The sequence below is a fragment of the Aedes albopictus genome, chromosome 1 (assembly GCF_035046485.1).
Source record: "Aedes albopictus strain Foshan chromosome 1, AalbF5, whole genome shotgun sequence".
Classification (NCBI taxonomy): Eukaryota; Metazoa; Arthropoda; class Insecta; order Diptera; family Culicidae; genus Aedes; species Aedes albopictus.
In genome coordinates this window covers 55,722,844-55,749,096 of record NC_085136.1, presented here as the reverse complement: position 1 = coordinate 55,749,096, position 26,253 = coordinate 55,722,844, and the positions used below count along the sequence as shown (strand labels likewise).

The 26,253-nt window shown below is 46.8% G+C and overlaps 1 protein-coding gene and 1 non-coding gene across 2 annotated transcripts; both read left to right on the top strand.

Moving 5' to 3' along the window:
- The first annotated feature begins 18,315 nt into the window (after window positions 1–18,315).
- On the top strand, window positions 18,316–18,908 carry LOC134288413 (uncharacterized protein K02A2.6-like). Its single transcript, XM_062853238.1, has 2 exons — window positions 18,316–18,531; window positions 18,597–18,908. Exons 1-2 carry the CDS (start codon window positions 18,316–18,318, stop codon window positions 18,906–18,908), a joined length of 528 nt encoding a protein of 175 aa, XP_062709222.1.
- Window positions 18,909–24,509: 5,601 nt separating this feature from the next.
- Trnaa-agc (transfer RNA alanine (anticodon AGC)) lies at window positions 24,510–24,581 on the top strand. The gene has a single exon. It is a non-coding gene; the product is annotated as a tRNA-Ala (tRNA).
- Window positions 24,582–26,253: the final 1,672 nt, after the last annotated feature.

Here is a 26,253-nt window from a genome sequence, read left to right as displayed (position 1 = left end):
CGGGGATTCCTCCAGGAATTCCTCCGGGGATTCCTCCAGGAATTCCTCCGGGGATTCCTCCAGGAATTCCTCCGGGGATTCCTCCAGGAATTCCTCCGGGGATTCCTCCAGGAATTCCTCCGGGGATTCCTCCAGGAATTCCTCCGGGGATTCCTCCAGGAATTCTTCCGGGGATTCCTCCAGGAATTCCTCCGGGGATTCCTCCAGGAATTCCTCCGAGGATTCCTCCAGGAATTCCTCCGGGGATTCCTCCAGGAATTCCTCCGGGGATTCCTCCAGGAATTCCTCCGGGGATTCCTCCAGGAATTCCTCCGGGGATTCCTCCAGGAATTCCTCCGGGGATTCCTCCAGGAATTCCTCCGGGGATTCCTCCAGGAATTCCTCCGGGGATTCCTCCAGGAATTCCTCCGGGGATTCCTTCAGGAATTCCTCCGGGGATTCCTCCAGGAATTCCTCCGGGGATTCCTCCAGGAATTCCTCCGGGGATTCCTCCAGGAATTCCTCCGGGGATTCCTCCAGGAATTCCTCCGGGGATTCCTCCAGGAATTCCTCCGGGGATTCCTCCAGGAATTCCTCCGGGGATTCCTCCAGGAATTCCTCCGGGGATTCCTCCAGGAATTCCTCCGGGGATTCCTCCAGGAATTCCTCCGGGGATTCCTCCAGGAATTCCTCCGGGGATTCCTCCAGGAATTCCTCCGGGGATTCCTCCAGGAATTCCTCCGGGGATTCCTCCAGGAATTCCTCCGGGGATTCCTCCAGGAATTCCTCCGGGGATTCCTCCAGGAATTCCTCCGGGGATTCCTCCAGGAATTCCTCCGGGGATTCCTCCAGGAATTCCTCCGGGGATTCCTCCAGGAATTCCTCCGGGGATTCCTCCAGGAATTCCTCCGGGGATTCCTCCAGGAATTCCTCCGGGGATTCCTCCAGGAATTCCTCCGGGGATTCCTCCAGGAATTCCTCCGGGGATTCCTCCAGGAATTCCTCCGGGGATTCCTCCAGGAATTCCTCCGGGGATTCCTCCAGGAATTCCTCCGGGGATTCCTCCAGGAATACCTCCGGGGATTCTTCCAGGGATTCCTCCAGGAATTCTTCCGGGGATTCCTCCAGGAATTCCTCCAGGGATTCCTCCAGGAATTCCTCCGGGGATTCCTCCAGGAATTCCTCCGGGGATTCCACCAGGAATTCCTCCGGGGATTCCTCCAGGAATTCCTCCGGGGATTCCTCCAGGAATTCCTCCGGGGATTCCTCCAGGAATTCCTCCGGGGATTCCTCCAGGAATTCCTCCGGGGATTCCTCCAGGAATTCCTCCGGGGATTCCTCCAGGAATTCCTCCGGGGATTCCTCCAGGAATTCCTCCGGGGATTCCTCCAGGAATTCCTCCGGAGATTCCTCCAGGAATTCCTCCGGGGATTCCCCCAGGAATTCCTCCGGGGATTCCTCCAGGAATTCCTCCGGGGATTCCTCCAGGAATTCCTCCGGGGATTCCTCCAGGAATTCCTCCGGGGATTCCTCCAGGAATTCCTCCGGGGATTCCTCCAGGAATTCCTCCGGGGATTCCTCCAGGAATTCCTCCGGGGATTCCTCCAGGAATTCCCCCGGGGATTCCTCCAGGAATTCCTCCGGGGATTCCTCCAGGAATTCCTCCGGGGATTCCTCCAGGAATTCCTCCGGGGATTCCTCCAGGAATTCCTCCGGGGATTCCTCCAGGAATTCCTCCGGGGATTCCTCCAGGAATTCCTCCGGGGATTCCTCCAGGAATTCCTCCGGGGATTCCTCCAGGAATTCCTCCGGGGATTCCTCCAGGAATTCCTCCGGGGATTCCTCCAGGAATTCCTCCGGGGATTCCTCCAGGAATTCCTCCGGGGATTCCTCCAGGAATACCTCCGGGGATTCCTCCAGGAATTCTTCCGAAGGTTCCTTCAGGAATTCCTCCAAGGATTCATTATGGAATTCCTTCGGGTTTTTTTTTCCAGGAATTCCTCCGGGGATTCCTCCGGGAATTCCTTCGGGGATTCCTCCGGGGATTCCTCCGGAGATTCTTCCGGGGATTCCTCCAGGAATTCCTCCAGGAATTCTTCCGAAGGTTCCTTCAGGAATTCCTCCAAGGATTCCTTATGGAATTCCTTCGGGTTTTTTTTTCCAGGAATTCCTCCGGGGATTCCTCCAGAAATTCCTCCGGGGATTTCTCCAGAAATTCCTCCGGGGATTCCTCCAAAAATTCCTCCGAGCATTTCTCCAGGAATTCCTCCGGGGATTCCCCCAGGAATTCCTCCGGGGATTCCTCCAGGAATTCCTCCGGGGATTCCTCCAGGAATTCCTCCGGGGATTCCTCCAGGAATTCCTCCGGGGATTCCTCCAGGAATTCCTCCGGGGATTCCTCCAGGAATTCCTCCGGGGATTCCTCCAGGAATTCCTCCGGGGATTCCTCCAGGAATTCCTCCGGGGATTCCTCCAGGAATTCCTCCGGGGATTCCTCCAGGAATTCCTCCGGGGATTCCTCCAGGAATTCCTCCGGGGATTCCTCCAGGAATTCCTCCGGGGATTCCTCCAGGAATTCCTCCGGGGATTCCTCCAGGAATTCCTCCGGGGATTCCTCCAGGAATTCCTCCGGGGATTCCTCCAGGAATTCCTCCGGGGATTCCTCCAGGAATTCCTCCGGGGATTCCTCCAGGAATACCTCCGGGGATTCCTCCAGGAATACCTCCGGGGATTCCTCCAGGAATACCTCCGGGGATTCTTCCAGGGATTCCTCCAGGAATTCCTCCGGGGATTCCTCCAGGAATTCCTCCGGGGATTCCTCCAGGAATTCCTCCGGGGATTCCTCCAGGAATTCCTCCGGGGATTCCTCCAGGAATTCCTCCGGGGATTCCTCCAGGAATTCCTCCGGGGATTCCTCCAGGAATTCCTCCGGGGATTCCTCCAGGAATTCCTCCGGGGATTCCTCCAGGAATTCTTCCGGGGATTCCTCCAGGAATTCCTCCGGGGATTCCTCCAGGAATTCCTCCGAGGATTCCTCCAGGAATTCCTCCGGGGATTCCTCCAGGAATTCCTCCGGGGATTCCTCCAGGAATTCCTCCGGGGATTCCTCCAGGAATTCCTCCGGGGATTCCTCCAGGAATTCCTCCGGGGATTCCTCCAGGAATTCCTCCGGGGATTCCTCCAGGAATTCCTCCGGGGATTCCTCCAGGAATTCCTCCGGGGATTCCTCCAGGAATTCCTCCGGGGATTCCTCCAGGAATTCCTCCGGGGATTCCTCCAGGAATTCCTCCGGGGATTCCTCCAGGAATTCCTCCGGGGATTCCTCCAGGAATTCCTCCGGGGATTCCTCCAGGAATTCCTCCGGGGATTCCTCCAGGAATTCCTCCGGGGATTCCTCCAGGAATTCCTCCGGGGATTCCTCCAGGAATTCCTCCGGGGATTCCTCCAGGAATTCCTCCGGGGATTCCTCCAGGAATTCCTCCGGGGATTCCTCCAGGAATTCCTCCGGGGATTCCTCCAGGAATTCCTCCGGGGATTCCTCCAGGAATTCCTCCGGGGATTCCTCCAGGAATTCCTCCGGGGATTCCTCCAGGAATTCCTCCGGGGATTCCTCCAGGAATTCCTCCGGGGATTCCTCCAGGAATTCCTCCGGGGATTCCTCCAGGAATTCCTCCGGGGATTCCTCCAGGAATTCCTCCGGGGATTCCTCCAGGAATTCCTCCGGGGATTCCTCCAGGAATTCCTCCGGGGATTCCTCCAGGAATTCCTCCGGGGATTCCTCCAGGAATTCCTCCGGGGATTCCTCCAGGAATTCCTCCGGGGATTCCTCCAGGAATTCCTCCGGGGATTCCTCCAGGAATTCCTCCGGGGATTCCTCCAGGAATTCCTCCGGGGATTCCTCCAGGAATTCCTCCGGGGATTCCTCCAGGAATTCCTCCGGGGATTCCTCCAGGAATTCCTCCGGGGATTCCTCCAGGAATTCCTCCGGGGATTCCTCCAGGAATTCCTCCGGGGATTCCTCCAGGAATTCCTCCGGGGATTCCTCCAGGAATTCCTCCGGGGATTCCTCCAGGAATTCCTCCGGGGATTCCTCCAGGAATTCCTCCGGGGATTCCTCCAGGAATTCCTCCGGGGATTCCTCCAGGAATTCCTCCGGGGATTCCTCCAGGAATTCCTCCGGGGATTCCTCCAGGAATTCCTCCGGGGATTCCTCCAGGAATTCCTCCGGGGATTCCTCCAGGAATTCTTCCGGGGATTCCTCCAGGAATTCTTCCGGGGATTCCTCCAGGAATTCCTCCGGGGATTCCTCCAGGAATTCCTCCGAGGATTCCTCCAGGAATTCCTCCGGGGATTCCTCCAGGAATTCCTCCGGGGATTCCTCCAGGAATTCCTCCGGGGATTCCTCCAGGAATTCCTCCAGGGATTCCTCCAGGAATTCCTCCGGGGATTCCTCCAGGAATTCCTCCGGGGATTCCTCCAGGAATTCCTCCGGGGATTCCTCCAGGAATTCCTCCGGGGATTCCTCCAGGAATTCTTCCGGGGATTCCTCCGGGGATTCCTCCGGGGATTCCTCCAGGAATTCCTCCGAGGATTCCTCCAGGAATTCCTCCGGGGATTCCTCCAGGAATTCCTCCGGGGATTCCTCCAGGAATTCCTCCGGGGATTCCTCCAGGAATTCCTCCGGGGATTCCTCCAGGAATTCCTCCGGGGATTCCTCCAGGAATTCCTCCGGGGATTCCTCCAGGAATTCCTCCGGGGATTCCTCCAGGAATTCCTCCGGGGATTCCTCAAGGAATTCCTCCGGGGATTCCTCCAGGAATTCCTCCAGGAATTCCTCCGGGGATTCCTCCAGGAATTCCTCCGGGGATTCCTCCAGGGATTCCTCCAGGGATTCCTCCAGGAATTCTTCCAGGAATTCCTTCAGAAAATGTTCCAGGTATTCCTCCAGGATTTCTTCAACCAATTTCTACAGGAATTCTTACAGGAGTTTCTCCAGATTTTTTTCCAATAGTTTCTTCCAGGAATTCCTCCAAGAACTCTTATCGTAAAAATTCCAGAATTTCTTTTTTAAATTCCTTAAGGAATTCTTCCAGAAATTTTTCAAATTCCTCCAGGTATTCCTCCAGATATACTTCCGGGGATTTCTCCGAGGATTCCTCCAAGAATTTATGGGATGTGGGGATTTTTCCAGGAATTCCTTCAAGAATTCTTCCGTCGATTTTTCCAGGAATTCCTTCGGGATTCCTCCAGGGACTCGTTCAGGATTTTTTTCAAGGATTCCTCCAGAAATTCTTCAAGGAATTCCTTAGCAATTTATCCAGGGAATACTCCAGGAATTCTTCTAAGAATTCCTCCTGGATTACTCCGGAAAATCTTGCAGTAATTCTTCCAATATTTCCTCCACATATTTCTGCAAGGATTCCTCCAGGAATTCCTCCAAGGATTCTTCCAGGAATTCCTCCAAGGATTCCTCCAGGAAATTCTGGAGGGATTCCTGGAGGAATTCCTGGAGGAATTCCTGGAGGAGTCCCCGGAGGAATTTCTGGAGGAATCCCCGGAGGAATTCCTGGAGGAACCCCCGGAGGAATTCCTGGAGGAACCCCCGGAGGAATTCCTGGAGAAATCCCCGGAGAAATTCCTGGAGGAATCTCCGGAGGAATTCCTGAAGGAATCCCCGGAGGAATTCCTGGAAAAATCCCCGGAGGAATTCCAGGAGGATTTCCTGGAGAAATGCTCGGAGGAATTTTTGGAGGAATCCCCGGAGGAATTTCTGGAGAAATCCCCGGAGGAATTTCTGGAGGAATCCCCGGAGGAATTCCTGGAAAAAAAAACCCGAAGGAATTCCATAAGGAATCCTTGGAGGAATTCCTGAAGGAACCTTCGGAAGAATTCCTGGAGGAATTCCTGGAGGAATCCCCGGAAGAATCTCCGGAGGAATCCCCGGAGGAATCCCCGAAGGAATTCCCGGAGGAATCCCCGGAGGAATTCCTGGAAAAAAAAAACCCGAAGGAATTCCATAATGAATCCTTGGAGGAATTCCTGAAGGAACCTTCGGAAGAATTCCTGGAGGAATCCCCGAAGGAATTCCTGGAGGAATCCCCGAAGGAATTCCTGGAGGAATCCCCGAAGGAATTCCTGGAGGAATCCCCGGAGGAATTCCTGGAGGAATTCCTGGAGGAATTCCTGGAGGAATCCCCGGAGGAATTCCTGGAGGAATCCCCGGAGGAATTCCTGGAGGAATCCCCGGAGGAATTCCTGGAGGAATCCCCGGAGGAATTCCTGGAGGAATCCCCGGAGGAATTCCTGGCGGAATTCCTGGAGCAATCCCCGGAGGAATCCTTCGGGGATTCCTCCAGGAATTCCTTCGGGGATTCCTCCAGGAATTCCTTCGGGGATTCCTCCAGGAATTCCTGCGGGAATTCCTCCAGGAATTCCTTCGGGGATTCCTCCGGGTATTCCTCCGGGGATTCCTCCAGGAATCCCTCCAGGAATTCCTTCGGGGATTCCTCCGGGAATTCCTCCAGGAATTCCTCCGGGAATTCCTCCAGGAATTCCTCCGGGAATTCCTCCAGGAATTCCTCCGGGAATTCCTTCAGGAATTCCTCCGGGAGCTCCCTCAGGAATTCCTCCGGGAATTCCTCCGGGTATTCCTCCGGGGATTCCTCCAGGAATTCCTCCAGGAATTCCTCCGGGGATTCCTCCAGGAATTCCTCCGGGGATTCCTCCAGGAATTCCTTCGGGGATTCCTCTGGGGATTCCTCCAGGAATTCCACCAGGGATTCCTCCAGGAATTCCTCCAAAAATTCCTCTAGGAATTCCTCCGGGTATTCCTCCGGGGATTCCTCCAGGAATTCCTCCAGGAATTCCTCCGGGGATTCCTCCAGGAATTCCTCCGGGGATTCCTCCAGGAATTCCTCCGGGGATTCCTCCAGGAATTCCTCCGGGGATTCCTCCAGGAATTCCTCCGGAGATTCCTCCAGGAATTCCTCCGGAGATTCTTTCACGAAATTCTCCGGGGATTCCTCCAGGAATTCCTCCGGGTATTCCTCCGGGGATTCCTCCAGGAATTCCGCCAGGGATTCTTCCAGGAATACCTCCAAGAATTCCTCCAGGAATTCCTCCGGGGATTCCTCCGGGGATTCCTCAGGGTACTCCTCCGGGAATTCCTCCAGGAATTCCGCCAGGGATTCCTCCAGGAATTCCTCCAAGAATTATTCCAGGAATTCCTCCGGGAAGAATTCCTGGCAGAATTCCTGGAAAAATTCCTGGAGAAATTTCTGGAGGAATTCCTGGAAGAACTCCTGGATGAACTCCTGGAAGAACTCCTGGATGAACTCCAGGAATTCCTCCGGGGATTCCTCAGGGTATTCCTCCGGGAATTCCTCCAGGAATTCCGCCAGGGATTCCTCCAGGAATTCCTCCAAGAATTCCTCCAGGAATTCCTCCGGGAAGAATTCCTGGCAGAATTCCTGGAAGAATTCCTGGAGAAATTTCTGGAGGAATTCCTGGAAGAACTCCTGGATGAACTCCTGGAAGAACTCCTGGATGAACTCCTGGAAGAACTCCTGGATGAACTCCTGGAAGACTTCCTGGAAGAACTCCTGGAGGAATTCTTGGAAGAATTCCTGGAGGAATTCCTGGAAGAATTCCTGGAGGAATTCCTGGAAGAATTCCTGGAGGAATTCCTGGAAGAATTCCTGGAGGAATTCCTGGAAGAATTCCTGGAGGAATTCCTGGAAGAATTCCTGGAGGAATTTCTAGAAGAATTCCTGGAAGAATTCCTGGATGAATTCCTGGAGGAATTCCTGGAAGAATTCTTGGAGGAATCCCCGAAGGAATTCCTGGAGGAGTCCCCGAAGGAATTCCTGGAGGAATCCCCGAAGGAATTCCTGGAGGAATCCCCGAAGGAATTCCTGGAGGAATCCCCGAAGGAATTCCTGGAGGAATCCCCGAAGGAATTCCTGGAGGAATCCCCGAAGGAATTCCTGGAGGAATCCCCGAAGGAATTCCTGGAGGAATCCCCGAAGGAATTCCTGGAGGAATCCCCGAAGGAATTCCTGGAGGAATCCCCGAAGGAATTCCTGGAGGAATCCCCGAAGGAATTCCTGGAGGAATCCCCAAAGGAATTCCTGGAGGAATCCCCGAAGGAATTCCTGGAGGAATCCCCGAAGGAATTCCTGGAGGAATCCCCGAAGGAATTCCTGGAGGAATCTCCGAAGGAATTCCTGGAGGAATCCCCGAAGGAATTCCTGGAGGAATCCCCGAAGGAATTCCTGGAGGAATCCCCGAAGGAATTCCTGGAGGAATCCCCGAAGGAATTCCTGGAGGAATCCCCGAAGGAATTCCTGGAGGAATCCCCGAAGGAATTCCTGGAGGAATCCCCGAAGGAATTCCTGGAGGAATCCCCGAAGGAATTCCTGGAGGAATCCCCGAAGGAATTCCTGGAGGAATCCCCGAAGGAATTCCTGGAGGAATCCCCGAAGGAATTCCTGGAGGAATCCCCGAAGGAATTCCTGGAGGAATCCCCGAAGGAATTCCTGGAGGAATCCCCGAAGGAATTCCTGGAGGAATCCCCGAAGGAATTCCTGGAGGAATCCCCGAAGGAATTCCTGGAGGAATCCCCAAAGGAATTCCTGAAGGAATTTCTGGAGGAATTCCTGGAAGAATTCCTGGAGGAATTCCTGGAAGAATTCCTGGAGGAATTCCTGGAGGAATTCCTGGAAGAATTCCTGGAGGAATTCCTGGAGGATTTCCGGGAAGAATTCCTGGCAGAATTCCTGGAAGAATTCCTGGAGAGATTCCTGGAGGAATTCCTGGAAGAACTCCTGGATGAACTCCTGGAAGAATTCCTGTATGAACTCCTGGAAGAATTCCTGGAAGAACTCCTGGAGGAATTCTTGGAAGAATTCCTGGTGGAATTCCTGGAAGAATTCCTGGAGGAATTCCTGGAAGAATTCCTGGAGGAATTCCTGGAAGAATTCCTGGAGGAATTCCTGGAAGAATTCCTGGAGGAATTCCTGGAAGAATTCCTGGAGAAATTCCTGGAGGAATTCCTGGAAGAACTCCTGGATGAACTCCTGGAAGATTTCCTGGATGAACTCCTGGAAGAATTCCTGGAAGAACTCCTGGAGGAATTCTTGTAAGAATTCCTGGAGGAATTCCTGGAAGAATTCCTGGAGGAATTCCTGGAAGAACTCCTGGATGAACTCCTGGAAGAACTCCTGGATGAACTCCTGGAAGAACTCCTGGAGGAATTCTTGGAAGAGTTACTGGTGGAATTCCTGGAAGAATTCCTGGAGGAATTCCTGGAAGAATTCCTGGAGGAATTCCTGGAAGAATTCCTGGAGGAATTCCTGGAAGAATTCCTGGAGGAATTCCTGGAAGAATTCCTGGAGGAATTCCTGGAAGAATTCCTGGAGGAATTCCTGGAAGAGTTCCTGGAGGAATTCCTGGATGAACTCCTGGAGGAATTCCTGGAAGAATTCTTGGAGGAATCCCCGAAGGAATTCCTGGAGGAATCCCCGAAGGAATTCCTGGAGGAATCCATGAAGGAACTCCTGGAGGAATCCCCGAAGGAATTCCTGGAGGAATTCCTGGAGGAATCCCCGAAGGAATTCCTGGAGGAATCCCCGAAGGAATTCCTGGAGGAATCCCCGAAGGAATTCCTGGAGGAATCCCCGAAGGAATTCCTGCAGGAATTCCTGGAGGAATTCCTGGAGGAATTCCTGGAAGAATTCCTGGAGGAATTCCTGGAGGAATTCCTAGAAGAATTTCTGGAGGAATTCCTGGAAGAATTTCTGGAGGAATTCCTGGAAGAATTCCTGGAGGAATTCCTGGAAGAATTCCTGGAGGAATTCCTGGAAGAATTCCTGGAGGAATTCCTGGAGGAATTCCGGGAAGAATTCCTGGCAGAATTCCTGGAAGAATTCCTGGAGAAATTATTGGAGGAATTCCTGGAAGAACTCCTGGATGAACTCCTGGAAGAATTCCTGGAGGAATTCCTGGAAGAATTCCTGCTAGAATTCCTGGAGGAAATCCTGGATGAACTCCTGGAGGAATTCCTGGAAGAATTCTTGGAGGAATCCCCGAAGGAATTCCTGGAGGAATCCCCGAAGGAATTCCTGGAGGAATCCCCGAAGGAACTCCTGGAGGAATCCCCGAAGGAATTCCTGGAGGAATCCCCGAAGGAATTCCTGGAGGAATCCCCGAAGGAATTCCTGGAGGAATTCCTGGAAGAATTCCTGGAGGAATTCCTGGAAGAATTCCTGGAGGAATTCCTGGAAGAATTCCTGGAGGAATTCCTGGAAGAATTCCTGGAGGAATTCCTGGAAGAATTCCTGGAGGAATTCCTGGAAGAATTCCTGGAGGAATTCCTGGAAGAATTCCTGGAGGAATTCCTGGAAGAATTCCTGGAGGAATTCCTGGAAGAATTCCTGGAGGAATTCCTGGAAGAATTCCTGGAGGAATTCCTTGAGGAATTCCTGGAAGAATTCCTGGAGGAATTCCTGGAGGAATTCCGGGAAGAATTCCTGGCAGAATTCCTGGAAGAATTCCTGGAGGAATTCCTGGATGAACTCCTGGATGAACTCCTGGAAGAACTCCTGGATGAACTCCTGGAAGAACTCCTGGATGTACTCCTGGAAGAATTCCTGGAAGAACTCCTGGAGGAATTCTTGGAAGAATTCCTGGAGGAATTCCTGGAAGAATTCCTGGAGGAATTCCTGAAAGAATTCCTGGAGGAATTCCTGGAAGAATTTCTGGAGGAATTTCTGGAAGAATTCCTGGAAGAATTCCTGGAGGAATTCCTGGATGAACTCCTGGAGGAATTCCTGGAAGAATTCTTGGAGGAATCCCTGAAGGAATTCCTGGAGGAATCCCCGAAGGAATTCCTGGAGGAATCCCCGAAGGAATTCCTGGAGGAATCCCCGAAGGAATTCCTGGAGGAATCCCCGAAGGAATTCCTGGAGGAATCCCCGAAGGAATAACTTTCTAAAAATTGATTCTACAATTTTCTCATGTTCTGCAAAGTTATAGATAATGGTAAAACACACAACTTTGACGAACATGACATCTCGCTAATTCCAAAAGTAAAATAGTTATTATAGTTTTTTGGGCCATATTTCAAGCATATATAACTTAGCTATAGGCAAATATATGCAAATTTCCTTTTACGCATGTGAAAGTACATGTAATTGCCTCTCTTAGAAAGCCAAAATCATCAAACTGTAAGAAACTGTAAGATGGTTTTTGTATAGAAACTTACATCCATTTATGTTACTCTTACATTAACAGCTTGCCTTTTTATTGTTATTGTAAGTGTGTGTTAATATAAAGGAAGGTTTGTGGTGCATTTTGGATCATTCGTGAAGTACGTTACATTAATACTTACCATCTAGTTCTTTTGTCTTACTAACTCACAATGCTCCACGTAGTCCACGAATAGAGCGAATGAAGTGCCATTTCTTAAAAAATTCCAAACATGCGCGTGACATATGCTGTCAACGCTCTCACTAGTACATATCTATGTCTACATTGGTTATAGTAAATTATAAATCTTATTTCACTTCAAAGAAAGCTGCTGTTAAATCGTGATCCGACGAAAGAAGTTTCAATTTATGCGTTTTTTTTTCGTGGACCACGTGGAGCATTGTGAGTTAGTAAGAAAATAGAACTAGTTGGTGAATTTTTATGTAACATACTTCATGAATGACCCAGAATACACAACAAACCTTTCTTTATATTAACACACACTTACAATAACAATAAAAATGCAAACTGACATGAATTGTCAAATAAATATGTTGAAAATATATATGAATCCCATATAAGAGTAACATAAATGGATGTAAGTTTCTATACAAAAACCATCTTACAGTTTCTTACAGTTTGATGATTTTGGCTTTCTAAGAGAGGCAATTACATGTACTTTCACATGTGTTAAAGGAAATTTGCATATATTTGCCTATAGCTAAGTTATATATGCTTGAAATATGGCCCAACAAACTATAAAAACCGTTATAACTATTTTAATTTTGGAATTAGCTAGATGTCATGTTCGGCAAAGTTGTGTGTTTTACCATTATCTATAACTTTGCAGAACATGAGAAAAATGTAGAATCAATTTTTAGAAAGTTATTGCGCAAAAACCTTTTTCAAGGGGTCGATGAAAGAAAACGTAACGTATCTTGAAAAGTAACGAAGTTACAAACTTGGTGTCTTCGGCAAAGTTGCTCCAAACAACATTTTCTACAACTTTTGTGAAGACACCAACCTCGTATCTTGAAAAATTCAAAAAATAAATTTTCTATCTCACTTTTAGGGGGATTGATCATTTTTCACAGAAGCTCAAAAGAAGCTCCTTATCATAGTAAAAAACTTCCCCGAAGACACCATGACGCTAAACTTCATTGTAAAAAAGTTATTAATTAAGCGCGCTAAAATGACGAAATCAGCCACTGTGCAGTAGGCCTGTCCAGCTTTTCAAAAATGTTCTCTGATTCTCAAGTCCACCCCCATATTTTGATTGGCATCTTAGAAGAAGTAACTGGTCAAAATTTCAGCCAAATCCATTGAAATTAAGAGGTGCATCAAATCAATTTTGTGTTTTTCGACTATTTTTGAACTTCAAAAAATCATAACTACACTAAAACTTGTCAAAACTTAATTCTTTTGGCAGAAATTGAAAGCTATACTTGTTTGCTACAACTTCTCCGAACAACGTGTGCCAATAAAATTGAAGGAAACATGTGTAATTATCACATTTGTGATCAGAAAAACCTTAAAAAGTTGATTTTTTGATAGATTTCATTCTGGAACACCCTAATATACGTAATAAGTTGGATTTTTCAAAACGGCATCATATTCTCCAATATTTCGTGGTTATTTGCTTCCTTGACATCAAAGCTGTAGGAGTTGAGCAAAAATTATTAAAATTCGTGAAAGCCAAATGTGGCCTAAAAACTAGCTTTTCGGGCGCAATCACGCTTTGGCGCGCAAAAAGTGGCATCGCGTCAGCACTGATATGATAGCCAACACCTGTCATCACGCTTGTTTGTTATCACCCGTGATAGGGGGTAGCCAAGGCAAACTACAAGGAAGCAAAGCTACTACGTTCAGTACAATTTCGCGCCACAACGTGATTTCCTCCAAAAAGCTAGTTTTAAGGCCACATTTGGCTTTCACGAATTTTAGTAATTTTTGCTCAACTTCTACAGCTTTGGTGTCGATGAAGCAAATCACCACAAAACATTGGAGAATATGATGCCGTTTTGAAAAATCCAACTTATTACGTATATTAGGGTGTTCCAGAACAAAATCTATCAAAAAATCAACTTTTTAAGGTTTTTCTGATCCCAAATGTGATAATTACACATGTTTCCTTCAATTTTATTGGCACACGTTATTCGGAGAAGTTGTAGCAAACAAGTATAGCTTTCAATTTCTGCCAAAAGAATTAAGTTTTGACAAGTTTTAATGTAGTTATGATTTTTTGAAGTTCAAAAATAGTCGAAAAACACAAAATTGATTTGATGCACCTCTTAATTTCAATGGATTTGGCTGAAATTTTGACCAGTTACTTCTTCTAGGATGCCAATCAAAATATGGGGGTGGACTTGAGAATCAGAGAACATTTTTGAAAAGCTGGACAGGCCTACTGTGCAGCGCGAGAAACGTCACTTTTCCTTGCGGAATAATTGGTCAGGGTATTTTTCCCAAAAGAAAAATTGACAGCTGGCTTGATCGACACAATCATCACCACGCTTGTCACCATCATCATTGATCATCAAGTTCGTCGATTTTTCCGTTTCAGCTGAGTACCGCTCAAGAAATTTCGACAGAAAATCGTTTCTTGACCGTTTCTTGGCCTATCTTTTTACACAGTACTTACGAAGTGAGTACCACCCCTTACTCACTCACGGCCAAACACAGTATGTTTAGCATTGGGCGACTACCTTTTCGTGACGTTGTTTTTCAATGAAATTTCTTAAGCTTAATTCTTTATAAGGCAGTGGAAACTATATTGCCACCTACTGTTTCTATTTTTTTCTGTTTTATAACAATTTATTTCGAACTTCATTTTGGTTTACGCAAAATTAGGATTACTAACAACGCCTGGTATTCTTTTGGTGCTAAACAAAGCTTTTACAATAATTTGGGATCCATTTGTAGCCTCAAAAATGGCTAAATTTGACCGCGTGAAGAAAATTAGCTCAAACATATTGTAAAACTATAGATTTGGTAAATATTTTAAGAAATAATCAAATTGTGGGTTGATATGAGCTGAACTACACAGTTTAAATTATGGGTTAAGCCCTAATCCACTCTAAGATCTCTTTTCCGGCTTTTTGGCGAAGTCAAAAGAAGAAAAGTACCCTAAACGGGCAGTGGCAAGAATATTGCCACCAGCGTTGGTGGCCTAAACGGGCAGTGGCAACTATATTGCCACCTCAAAAGTTCGTTTTTGGGGTAAACGGGCAGTAGCAACTATATTGCCACCTAAATTTTTGAGAGTTTTTTTCAAACAAAAATTGTCTTGTACATCTAATCATGAGTATAATCATTTCCATAATAGTATGCGTTGATTACTCTTCTAGTTTTCTCGGCCTTATAAAGGGTTAAGCATAGCTTGTGTGAGTTTCGAAAGTTCCGTCAGAAACTGTGTTATAGCCAACTTGAATTCCGGGCTACCCTATTTTTATCATACCTTGACATATGAACTACTTTGAGTCTCACCCGATTCTGCTGCTGCACTTTATGGGCGGAGAAACGTATGCCATTCTGTGCGACAAACTGGCACCCAAGAAACCCCAACAACGAACGTATGCTGATATTGTTACTGCGCTGGAGGATCATTTCAATCCGGAGCCGCTTGAAATTCTGGAAAACTTCAGATTCAAGTGCCGGCGCCAAGGGGATGACCGTCCAGATGAATCCATCGACGAGTACCTGATCGCTCTACGGAAGCTAGTCATCACGTGCAAGTTTAACGATTACCTCAACGGCGTTACGCAACCAATTCGTTTTTGGACTCAAGGACCGGACGATTCAAGCTCGTTTGTTGGAAGTACGAAATCTGACTTTGATCCGGGCTCGAGACATGGCGGTTTCCATGGAACTATCTTCTAAGGGAGGAAGAGAGATCCAATCCAAGCAGGACAGACCGGACGCCAGCTTGGTCGATCGTCAAAGGAGCTACAAAGTGCAGGTAAAGGGTGCAAAGAGAAATACGACAAATAAAGGTGCTGGGAAAACTGGGGAATCGAAGGGTGAATGCTACCGAAGTGTCCACATATGCATACCGTCTGTAACTTTTTTCAAATTGGTTGGACACCTACAGAGAGTGTGCCTAAAGGCGAAGAAAACCGTAAACCGTAAATCTTCTGCGAATTTGTTGGAGGAGGATTCCAACGGATTCGCGAGAACGAGAACGAGGTCGTTACGCTGGAGGAATTGTGCAAACTGGATGCAGTTGCCGAGCCCCTCGGTTCCAAGTCAAGGTGGACGGAAAGGAGGTACGCTTCGAAGTTGATACCAAGGTTGATACGGGAGCTCCTGTTTCGATCATTAACGTAGATGACCACCGGAGATTCTTCGGCGGCAAGAAGCTACACCCGCCGAATATGGAGCTCGTTAGTTTCTGCAATACGAATATCGGTATCGAGGGAATGCTGGACATTGCTTTGTACATACATTACAAGCATGAGGAAACACCCACTGGGCCGTCAATGGATGCGAAGGTTGCGGATTGATCTTAACGACGTGGCCTATTCGGATGTTCATGCACTTGCTGCTGCTGCTGCTGTTCCGGTTCCAGATAGCGTAACTACCAAACTGCCGAAGGTTCCTGCAACGATAGCTGTTGCTACATCGGTTCCGGAGCGTGTTCCTGCTGAACTACCGAAAGTTTCTACTGCTGATGTCAAAGCGCTGGTACAGAGGTACGCGAATCTCTACGACGACTCTATCGGGAAGATTCGAGGTTTGTCTGCGAAGCTACGCCTGTAGCCGGATACGGTTCCAGTTTACATCAAGGCACGACCGGTGCCGTTTTCTCTTCGTGGTACTGTTGAACAGGAGTTGGAAAAGCTGGTGAAGGATGGTGTCCTAGAAAAGGTCAACCAAAGTGCGTGGGCCACGCCCTTAGTGCCGGTGATGAAGGCCAACAATCGGGTAACTGCGCTGCCATAGTACCGCGTCAAAGTGAGAGTGGGAGTGCGCGTACACAGGATTTTCGTGGATTTGCTATTGTTGATATTCTTTTTTGCGGCTTCGCACACGCGCACTCCCACTCTCACGCCTAACTATAACGATGCCCTAAGATTGTGTGGCGACTATAAAATCACAGTCAACCCTAACTTGGTCGTCGACGAACACCCGCTGCCTACTATGTAGGAACTATTTGCCAACGTTGCCGGAGGAGATAAATTTTCAAAGATTGACCTAACTCAAGCCTATCTAGAGCTTGAAGATGAGGAAGAGGATCGTGAGGTATTGACTCTGAATACGCATAAGGGTCTGTACCGGCCAACGCTATGGTCCACTGCACGAATTTATTCTGGCCTGCTTACTCTCACACGAAATTTGACGTTTGAGCGGTGTCGGCACCTCTCAAACGTCAAATTTCGTGTGAGAGCAGTGAAGAGAATTGTCAGACAAAAGAGGCACAAAACAAGCAACAAAGAAGGTGCGACGATTACTCTTTATCCCTACTGGTAACAGATAATGACAGGATCTCGATTTTTTTGTTGCAGACAAAACGGACACTGAGTTTGTTGCGTACTTTTCAACTCGTGAATAATCGATTATTGCTAACCCAAAGTCGAAACTGTTTGATGATAGAGCTTCGCCAGAGTTGCAGTGTTTACCAACTCGAAGTTACCGTTCGAAAATCGCAATGCAAGTCATAAAAATCTCTAAACTCGTGGTTTACGATGTTAATCCCATTATTTTCAAGTTGGGACAAACTTTTGTCGCATGGGTTTGTTTGTCGCAACAAGTACAGGTTGCGACATTGTCATTATTGTTGCGCGATGGTTGAATTTTGATTCACTGTGTGAGAGTAAGCAGGCCAGAATATATTCGTGCAGTGGACCATTGATGTACGGGGTTGCGTCTGCGCCAGCGATATGGCAACGGTTGATGGAGGAGATTACCGGAATACCGGGCGTTACTGTATTTCTCGATGATATTCGTGTTACGGGTCCCAATGATCAAGAGCATCTGCGCCGACTGACAGAGGTACTGAAGCACCTCAGTGCTTACAATATGCGAATCAATATCGACAAATGCCAGTTTTTCACCGACGAAATAGAATACTGCGGATACCGAATCGACAAAACCGGTATTCATAAGGTCCGTTGAGGCAGTTCAAAACATGCAGACACCTGCGAACAAAGACCAAGTACGATCATTCGTTGGGTTAATAAATTACTACGGGAGGTTCTTTCCCAACCTCAGTACGACACTGTACCCGTTAAACAACTTGCTCAAAAATGCTGTTCCATTCGTTTGGTCGTAGCAGTGTCAAGCGGCATTCAACAGCGTGAAGCAGCAGATGCAGTCAGACAGGTTTCTTGTACATTACAACCCATTACTACCATTGGTCCTGGCAACTGACGCATCACCGTACGGGGTCAGCGCTGTATTGAGCCACGTTTATCCTGATGGCTCGGAGCGACCAATATCGTATGCTTCACAAACGTTGAACGCAATACAACAGGCGTACAAGCAGGTTGACCGGGAGGCACACGCGATAATTTTCGGAGTCCGGCGATTCTACCAATACCTGTACGGCAGACGGTTCATTATGGTCACGGACAATGAACCCCTGAAGCAAATCCTGTCGGACACGAAGGGCCTTCCGAAAATGTCAGCGTCAAGAATGCAACACTATGCGATATTCTTGCAATCGTTCGACTACACCATCCAATTCAGACCAATGAAACAACACGGGAATGCCGATGCGTTCTCGAGACTACCGCTGAAGGAGAAAGAACCGGACAACGTTATTGAAGAGACGGACATACTAGAGGTGAACATGATCGGGACTTTGCCGTTAACTGTTGAAGAGCTCGCGAAGGCCACCGCCGTTGATCATACCGTGAAGACGTTGCGAACTGGAAGAAGTATTGAGCCGGGTCGCCGTTTTGGAGTTGATCAGTCGGAGTTCACCGTACAGAAAGCTGTTTTCTGAGCGGGATCAGAGTGTACGTTCCCTCGAGTCTGCGAAATATAGTCCTCAGCGAACTGCACTCAACATATTTTGGTATGACAAGACTAAAGTCTCTGGCTCGTGGCTACGTGTGGTGACAGGGTATCGACGGCCAGATTGAGGAGATGGTGCGAAACTGCAGTTGCTGCCAATCGACGAGAGCTGAACCGGCCAAAGCCCCAACTCGCTGTTGGCAACAACCGGTGAGACCGTTTGAGCGCATCTATGTGGATTTCGCGGGGCCGTTCATGCAAAACTACTTCATTGAGCTGGTAGACGCGTACACCGAGTGGCCTGTGGTCAAAATCCTCAACAACATCACAACAGCGACTACCATACAAGTCTGCGTGAAAACTTCGCTACATATGGGATTCCCTCAGTCTTGGTTTCGGATCATGGCGTTCAGTTTACTTCTGAAGCATTCCAGGACTTCCTTCGGAAGAATGGCATCTACCAACAGATGGGTGCACCATACCATCCGTCAACGAATGGATTAGCGGAGAGGTTCTTCGGGACATTCAAGGCCAAGCTCAAGAGTTTGAAGTGCGACAAGGCGATGCTGCAAGCGGAGCTGTGCAACGTTTTGCTCACCTACAGGAACACCTTTCATCCAGCAACCGGACAGTCTCCGGCTATGATGGTCTACAATCGTCCGCTGTGGTCTCGTTTGGACTTGATGATTCCGAATCCAGAAACTGCCAGAAAGGATGTTACATAGAAAGAACGAAGCATTCCGAAGGGGGCGAGAGTTGCGGCTAGAGACTACATTGACAGCGACAAGTGGAAATACGGAGTCATTGCTGAAAAACTCGGTAAGCTGCACTACCACGTGCAGTTGGATGACGGAAGAACATGGAAAAGACACATCGATCAGCTCAAGGAAGTTGGTTCCAGGTTGGAGAGCACCAGAGTACCGTTGCCGTGTGAGCTACCGAATATTCCAGCTGTAGTATCATCACAAGCAAAGGATACTGGTCCGAACATCAGTGCAGGAAACAACGTGTCGAACGAACCAGTATAAGAACCGGATTTCCAACCACCATCATCGCCGACTGATAGGACACTGCAGGAGTAGATAACACGAATCAACCAGTGGCAGTTGTTCCTGGTTCAACCGTTTCTGTCCCGCCGGTTCAGAGAGATTACCGACAGCCACCGAGAAGATCCGGCAAGGCAACGCGACCGCCTACAAGACTTGATTTGTGATTTTCTTGAATTAAGGGGGGAAGAGATGTTATAGCCAACTTGAATTCCGGGCTACCCTATTTTTATCATACATTGACATATAAACTACTTTGATTTCCCACCCGAATGTACACCAACAATAATAAATAAAAAGATTCATTCTGTTAGTTAGTACTACAAGCTCACACGCGTTTTCTTTTTGTGCTACGCAATTTGCCGTCCGAATTCCCAACGGAATTGCGTTTCTCCCGGGATATACAACAAACTGTTTGAACCCTATCTGACTCTTAGAACATTCAAGATCAGATAAGTACATGAGATGAACGAAAATGATCAGGACATGCAATACAAATCATTCTGTAGTTTTGGCAACACTGGTCTCGTTCCCACTAGCCCCATTCCCCATTGAATGTTGTATAAAATCTTCACATATCGTTCCGATCCATGCTTTCATGCTTTTACAATCCAACATTATGATTTCCAGCTGTCTAAGAAGCCTGCTTTTGCTGTTTCTCCGTAGCAATTACCCGTCTCTGCTATGTTCTTAGTGTTTATTGGCAAAAGCAATCCATCTCGTTATCGTTGCGCCACACTAACGACCCTTAAGAGGCCGATAGGTACCACGTTCTTTTGCATTTGCATCATAAACGGAATAAACAGGCAGTGAACGCCAAATTGTCGTTCTCATATTTTTCTGAGCTCTCCTCTTCCAAACAGTGAAGTGGAATGAAAATAACAATCTCCATCATCGTCGTCCATCCGCGCCATTCCTTCTTCGGCGTCGTCGATGTTATTGTTGCTGCTCGGCATCGGGAACCACCTAAGCGCCCCGCCGTCATTAGTGTTCTCCCAACCAACAACAACAACAACAACCGATAACGAGAGTACGGACGGAAGAACCCACCACACCGACCGGAACCCAGGCGCTAACAATGCAAATGTGAAATTGGCGGTACCCTTATCTAACCAAGGCTATTTCTCGATGGCGATGGTAAGCGGTAGTAGCTGGGCGCCACGGAATTGAGTGTTATTTTGGGTTCACTTAACCTCAATGCTCCGATGGGAACATGAGGTGAGGGCCTGCCCGCCTGCCGATACAATGCGCCAGACTGGTGCCCTTTGCATTATGATGGGAATGTTTCTTTTCTGTCATTTGGAGATCCTTCAATGTTTCATCCTTGTAGTAGGGAAACTCACTGCTGGGGCAAATTGCATCAACTGATAGAATTCACAAATGGAAGTTAATGCACAGGGTAAACAAATAAACAAAAATGCAAAGCCTGCATTGTCATCAAGGTTTTCAAACCTACTTCTCTAGCGATTCACAACATTGTTCCTATATATCATGTACACCAGATCATTTATGTATGTGGAAATTTCTAGTATTTATCCACCGCAGAAAGAAAGCGCAAGAGAGTATGGAACAGAATGATATGCGGAGGTTTTACGAAACAGTCACTGGCGTGCAGTGAAATGCAGCGCCTTCTCCCGTCATGTGCATCGACCGCGATGGAAACGTGCTGACAGACAAAACAATACATTGCAATGGTGGCTTCCAGGAGGAGAGAGCACTTCGAGGAATTGTTGAACGATGGAAACAGAAGCGCAACAGGCAGAATTCAAATCGGCGATTACGGGCAGGTTGTGGAACTTCTGACGCTAGACGAGGTCAATACAGTTATTATAGGGCTGAAGAACAACAAGGTTACAGGGAAGGACGAACTCCCGGCCGAGCTTCTCAAGCACGATAGTGAGTAGCTGTATCAACTTCTACACATATTGAATATATAAGAAAAGGAAGAACTGCTTGCTAGTTGGTAGTATGCCCTATTATAGCTTTAGCAATCTAGTGTTACGTATACGTTAAACTCCACTACGAAGGCTTGAATCACAGACAAACAGACGTACCACTTGGAACAAATTACGATAAAAATCATCGTCGCGAAAACATAATCGCCCAATGCTAACCAGGCTGTGTTACGCAAACCACTCAGTAGGTGGCGGTAGTGAGCAAACGTCAAACAGGAGCAAAAACGATGCGAGCGCCGTGACCGAGCGATTTGCGAACTACAAAATATTTGAACTAACCGCTAAAAAGGGTAACGACGGGAAGGGAGTAGAGTGAGACGTCTGTTTGTCTGTGCTTGAATGGTGCATTACAATATTTGAATTATGCTTATGTTACATGCATGTGCAGACATCTAGACAGAGTGTGTATTTCAATTATTCGTAGTCAAATTTCATATTACCAAAGAAAGTGTCTTTCACTCCGCATTCCCCTTCTCCACGGACAGAAGACACGATGACTCAAGCAACCAACTGAACCCCACCGCAAAGTCTTAATTTAATTACCCAACTATTTAGGAGTCATAAATTATAACCGTTTGTCTGACTTCCCTCTGCTATTTTTCCCGTTTTTCAGATGGTGTAAGAAGTGTCTTCCATTGGTTTGAGAAGTGGTGTACTGAAATTGAGACTTCTCTAGGGCACCATAGGAAGAAAGAATGCCAAAAGGGCAACCGGTCTGCGTAAATGCCTTCGGTATTCTCGTCGTCTTCGTGATGGAGACAGATGACACTGCTCTAGGAATGAAAAGAAGGGGGACACTTGGTTGCTTGCAACTTATTTATCTTAGTTTTGATTCAACCAAGTACCACGATGATGGTGTTTTTAAAGAGCTTTATTGTAGAGTGATGAGTTGCATTTATCATAAGGGACTCGGAATTGAAAAAAAACGGAAGGATTTAACAACAATTGCGAGGTAATAAGTTCTCAGTATTTTTAACATTTGTAGCATAACCGACAATATTTGAAAACGGAACGTTAGAATTGCACTTGCTGAACGATGAGTTCAGCACTTCAGCTGACATGTGTGTAGATCAACATCTTGTGGAATAAAACTCATTCACAGTTTGTGGATTTTAAAAAAAGACAAGTGGAGCTGGTAGCGATATTAGTTATAAACTACAGTAGACGTTCGATAACTGCAACATGTTTACGTGTCACTTAGCGAATGAAAATCCAATAACTGCAACGCCTGACAGTGTCAACAAACCATCAACCGACGTAAAATGGATGTGAATTTCATCCAACTGTTTAGAAAGCCTCCATTTCTTTGACCCAACAGGTTTTGGGCCCAGATAGGTCGAATTGTTTCAAAGATCTGGATCTTGAGTAGGATGAAAAATAAAATAAAGAGAACAGACATTTGGGCTCGAACAAAAAATTAGCTGGAAATTGTTGGAAATATGTAATTTGTGCATTCGTCAAGCACCCCTCGATTACGAGGTCATTTTTTAACGTCACTTTATAGTTTAAAGTGACGTTAATAAAAATGGCCTCGTAATCGAGGCAACTATTATGAGGGAGGGATACACCATGATCATGTTTATTTATTTATTTATTTTTTTGTTATAATCCATCTGACTACAAATTCTTAATGAATAAAAAATCGGAACTCTACGTCCTAACATTAACACAAAAACAAATTATAAAACAGACGTACGACTTATCTTATTTTTGAAACGCACTAATGTTTCTCCAAAGTCAAAAAAGCTCTCTACCAACGTGATCGTTCGAACCATTGATGTCATCGGTTCATTATAGCCGTACGCAGTTTGGTAAAATCTGCACTGTAGCAATGACCAATTCCGTAGAGATCGTTGTGGAGCACGAATATCAAGCATTGACAGCAAACGAGGTGAATCAATGTCATTCATCAGCAGTTTAGCTACAAACATCGCTTGTTGTATTTTCCGTGTCCATGCTAAGCAGTCTGCATCTAGCTGGATATGCTGGAAGGTTGAGTGGATCACGCCAAGGTAAATGTCGGATGAATCTTCGCTGAACTCGTTCAATCCTCAAAGTCCAAGTAACATCATTTGGCGTCCAAACAACAGATGCGGTTTCGAGAATCGGTTGTACCAGCGCACAATACAATGACTTCAAGCAGTGAGGATCAGTGAAGTCCTTGGCGATTTTTGCAATCAGGGATGGAAAATGTCATTTCGTTATTCGCCAATTTCACTGCACTTAGTTGGAAATGTTAATTGACGACATCATTGATTATCCATAACTAATTAGCGTTATAGACTGGTGATGCGTACGAACAGAAATTTACACCGGAAGTGGTGTAAATAGAAAAATGTCATGACATTTTTTTTCATGAAATTCCGCGACATTTTCCATCCCTGTTTGCAATGAAGCCCAACTGAAGATTACACACTAAGATTCAGATGTTCCAGCTCAGTATTTTTTTCACTGAATTCAGTATGTTTTCCATCTTTTTACTGAGTTTTCAACAGCAGATTTTTTTCGGTACACTCGGTAATCGTATTTACCGTTCACCAGTAACGATATTTACCGTGCATCAGTAACTTTTGACAGTTTGATAGCTGAGCTCGGTAACTCATTTACAGAATATCCGCAAAATAAACAACCGAGCGTACCGAGTTAAATCTGCTGTTGAGAACTCAGTAAAAAGATGGAAAAAATACCGAGCTGATCTTAGTGTGTAGCCTTAGCTATTATCGATGAGTAGTGCTTGTTGAACGTCAATTTTGGATCCAGTGTCACTCCTAAATCTGTCACTTCTTTCACCCGTTGAAGAATGGTTCCATTGATATGGTAATCAAACCGAAACGGATATTTCAAACGATGAAATGTCATAACGGAGCACTTCGGAATGCTGGCAATTAATTTATTCACGTGGCACCACTCAAAAAACTGGTCGATAAAATTTTGCAGACGATGACAGTCTTCTAACGATCGGATTACCAAATAAATTTTCAGATCATCAGCATAGTTGAGCCTGCAGTTTACGCCTTATTTCGAAGCGAAATCGTGGAAGAACAAAACGAACAGCAAAGGGCCCAAATTACTTCCTTGTGGAACACCCGAAGCGTTGCAGAATGCCGACGACACGCAGGAATCAATTTTAACACGAAGTTGTCTCCCGGTCAGATAAGAGGCGAGCCACGATACAAGCTTTTTGGATGCTCCCAAACGAGTGAGCTTGGCCATTAGAATGTTGTGATCAATTCTGTCAAGAGCCGCCTTCAAATCAGTGTATATAACATCAACCTGAGCGTGGTCCTTCGTAGTTATGACAAACTAAGTTGCCGGGTCATTAATTGGCTCGGTAGCTTAGTTGGTAAAGCACTTGTCTAGCGAATAAGGGTCGTGAGTTCAAATCTCACCTGAGCTGTGGATTTTTTCCCAATTTAACCAATAATTTACCCATCTGTACATATGTACGTTGAGTTATTTGAAATTCATAATTGACCACACGGATTGGTATTACCGAAAATTTGCACTTTGAGTGAGTCCTTCGTAGCAGTTAAGCAGGTGTTGGTGAAGATGAGCAAATTCGTAGCGACAGATCTTCCATGCATAAATCCATGCTGATCAGTTGAAATGTAGTGTTTTGTCTTACTAAGGAAAACTTCACTGACGATGATTTCAAAGAGCTTCGATACGGCTGACAAGCTGGTTATTCCCCGGTAATTCTACACATTTCTTCTATCGCCTTTCATGAAAACGGGGAACATAAATGACTGCTTCCAGATCTCCGGAAATACGCCGTCATTGAGGGACCTGGTGAAAATGACGGAAAGCGGCTCGGCCAGAACGGCTACACAACGACACAGCAATACTGATGGAATGCCATCGGGGCCTGCAGACAGCGAGCTCTTTATTTTTTTTGCGCCAGCGATAACCATTTCAGGAGTAACTATGAAAGGAGTCAGACTAATAAAGTCCAGCGGAACACCTGAGGGGGCAGACTCAGCATGACTTTCAGAAACAGGAGATTGGTCGAACACAGAAGCAAAGAACTTAGCGAACAGTTCGCAACACTCCGCAGATGAACACGCTTCCACATCATCGTACACCACATTCCTAGGGATAGTCGGATCCTTCCTTTTGCTGTTGACGAACTTCCAAAGGCTTTTTGGATTTTGCCGAAGATTAGTTTGCACTCTCATAACGTGAGCCTTGTACAATGTTGTATTCAGTCTGCGATACGTATTGCTAGCACGCTGAAAATTAAGCTTACTTCCAAACGATTTTTGGGTACGATGTTTACGTTGGCAAGTATTTTTCTCACGTTTTAGTTTCCGGAGTAATGGGGTACTCCAAGCCGGCGTGAACGGTCGTCTTCGGATAGGAACGTGTGTTCGCATCCATTGTTGAACTACAGAACAGAAATTCTCCGCCATTTCATCGACATTTCGACAAGTGTTCAAACAGTTCCAGTCAGAAGCAGTAAAATAATCCTGAAGAGCATTGTAGTCAATCTTGTTAAAATCAGGAACTGCTTCATCAGCGGCATGCGACGAGTCGTCGGTCTGTCGTTCACACTCACGTTGAACAGCAAGCAGCATTACCAGCGGTGGATGAGGCAGATCAATTGGCAACAACGGAACTGCAGCCTCACTAACGCAGGAGATACAGATGAGTTTCCATGCAGTTAGCTGTACATCGCCATCGTCGGTCCTTATCCACTGAAGACGGGGCTGATTGTAGTCACCACATATCAAAACCTGGTCATCATAGGATGCGCGATCACAAAGTTCACGAACGGAGGCCACATGCTCCTCAATCAGATTCACGTTACGGCTTCGGTCGGGTGGGATATACACAGCACCAATCAATAGGCGATTTCGACCAATGGCAACATCTACAAACACTTGTTCCAATATTTCACCGCGGCGCATGCGGATCTGAGCACTGGCATAACGACGATCAACAATAGAGTTAATAAACTATAGAGGACGAATGTCGCTGCTGTTCCTTGTGTTCTCGTTCGCAAACTTGCCGGGTATCTATCTGTCAAATTGCATACATTTTTGCTTTGAAACTTATATACCTCCCTATCT

Excerpts from the sequence above, each read along its gene's own strand:
- LOC134288413 (XM_062853238.1), top strand. The coding sequence starts at position 18,316 with ATGGTGCGAAACTGCAGTTGCTGCCAATCGACGAGAGCTGAACCGGCC. Across the intron at positions 18,532-18,596 it reads CAACAGCGACTACCATACAA|TTTACTTCTGAAGCATTCCA; the intron begins GTCTGCGTGAAA and ends CATGGCGTTCAG.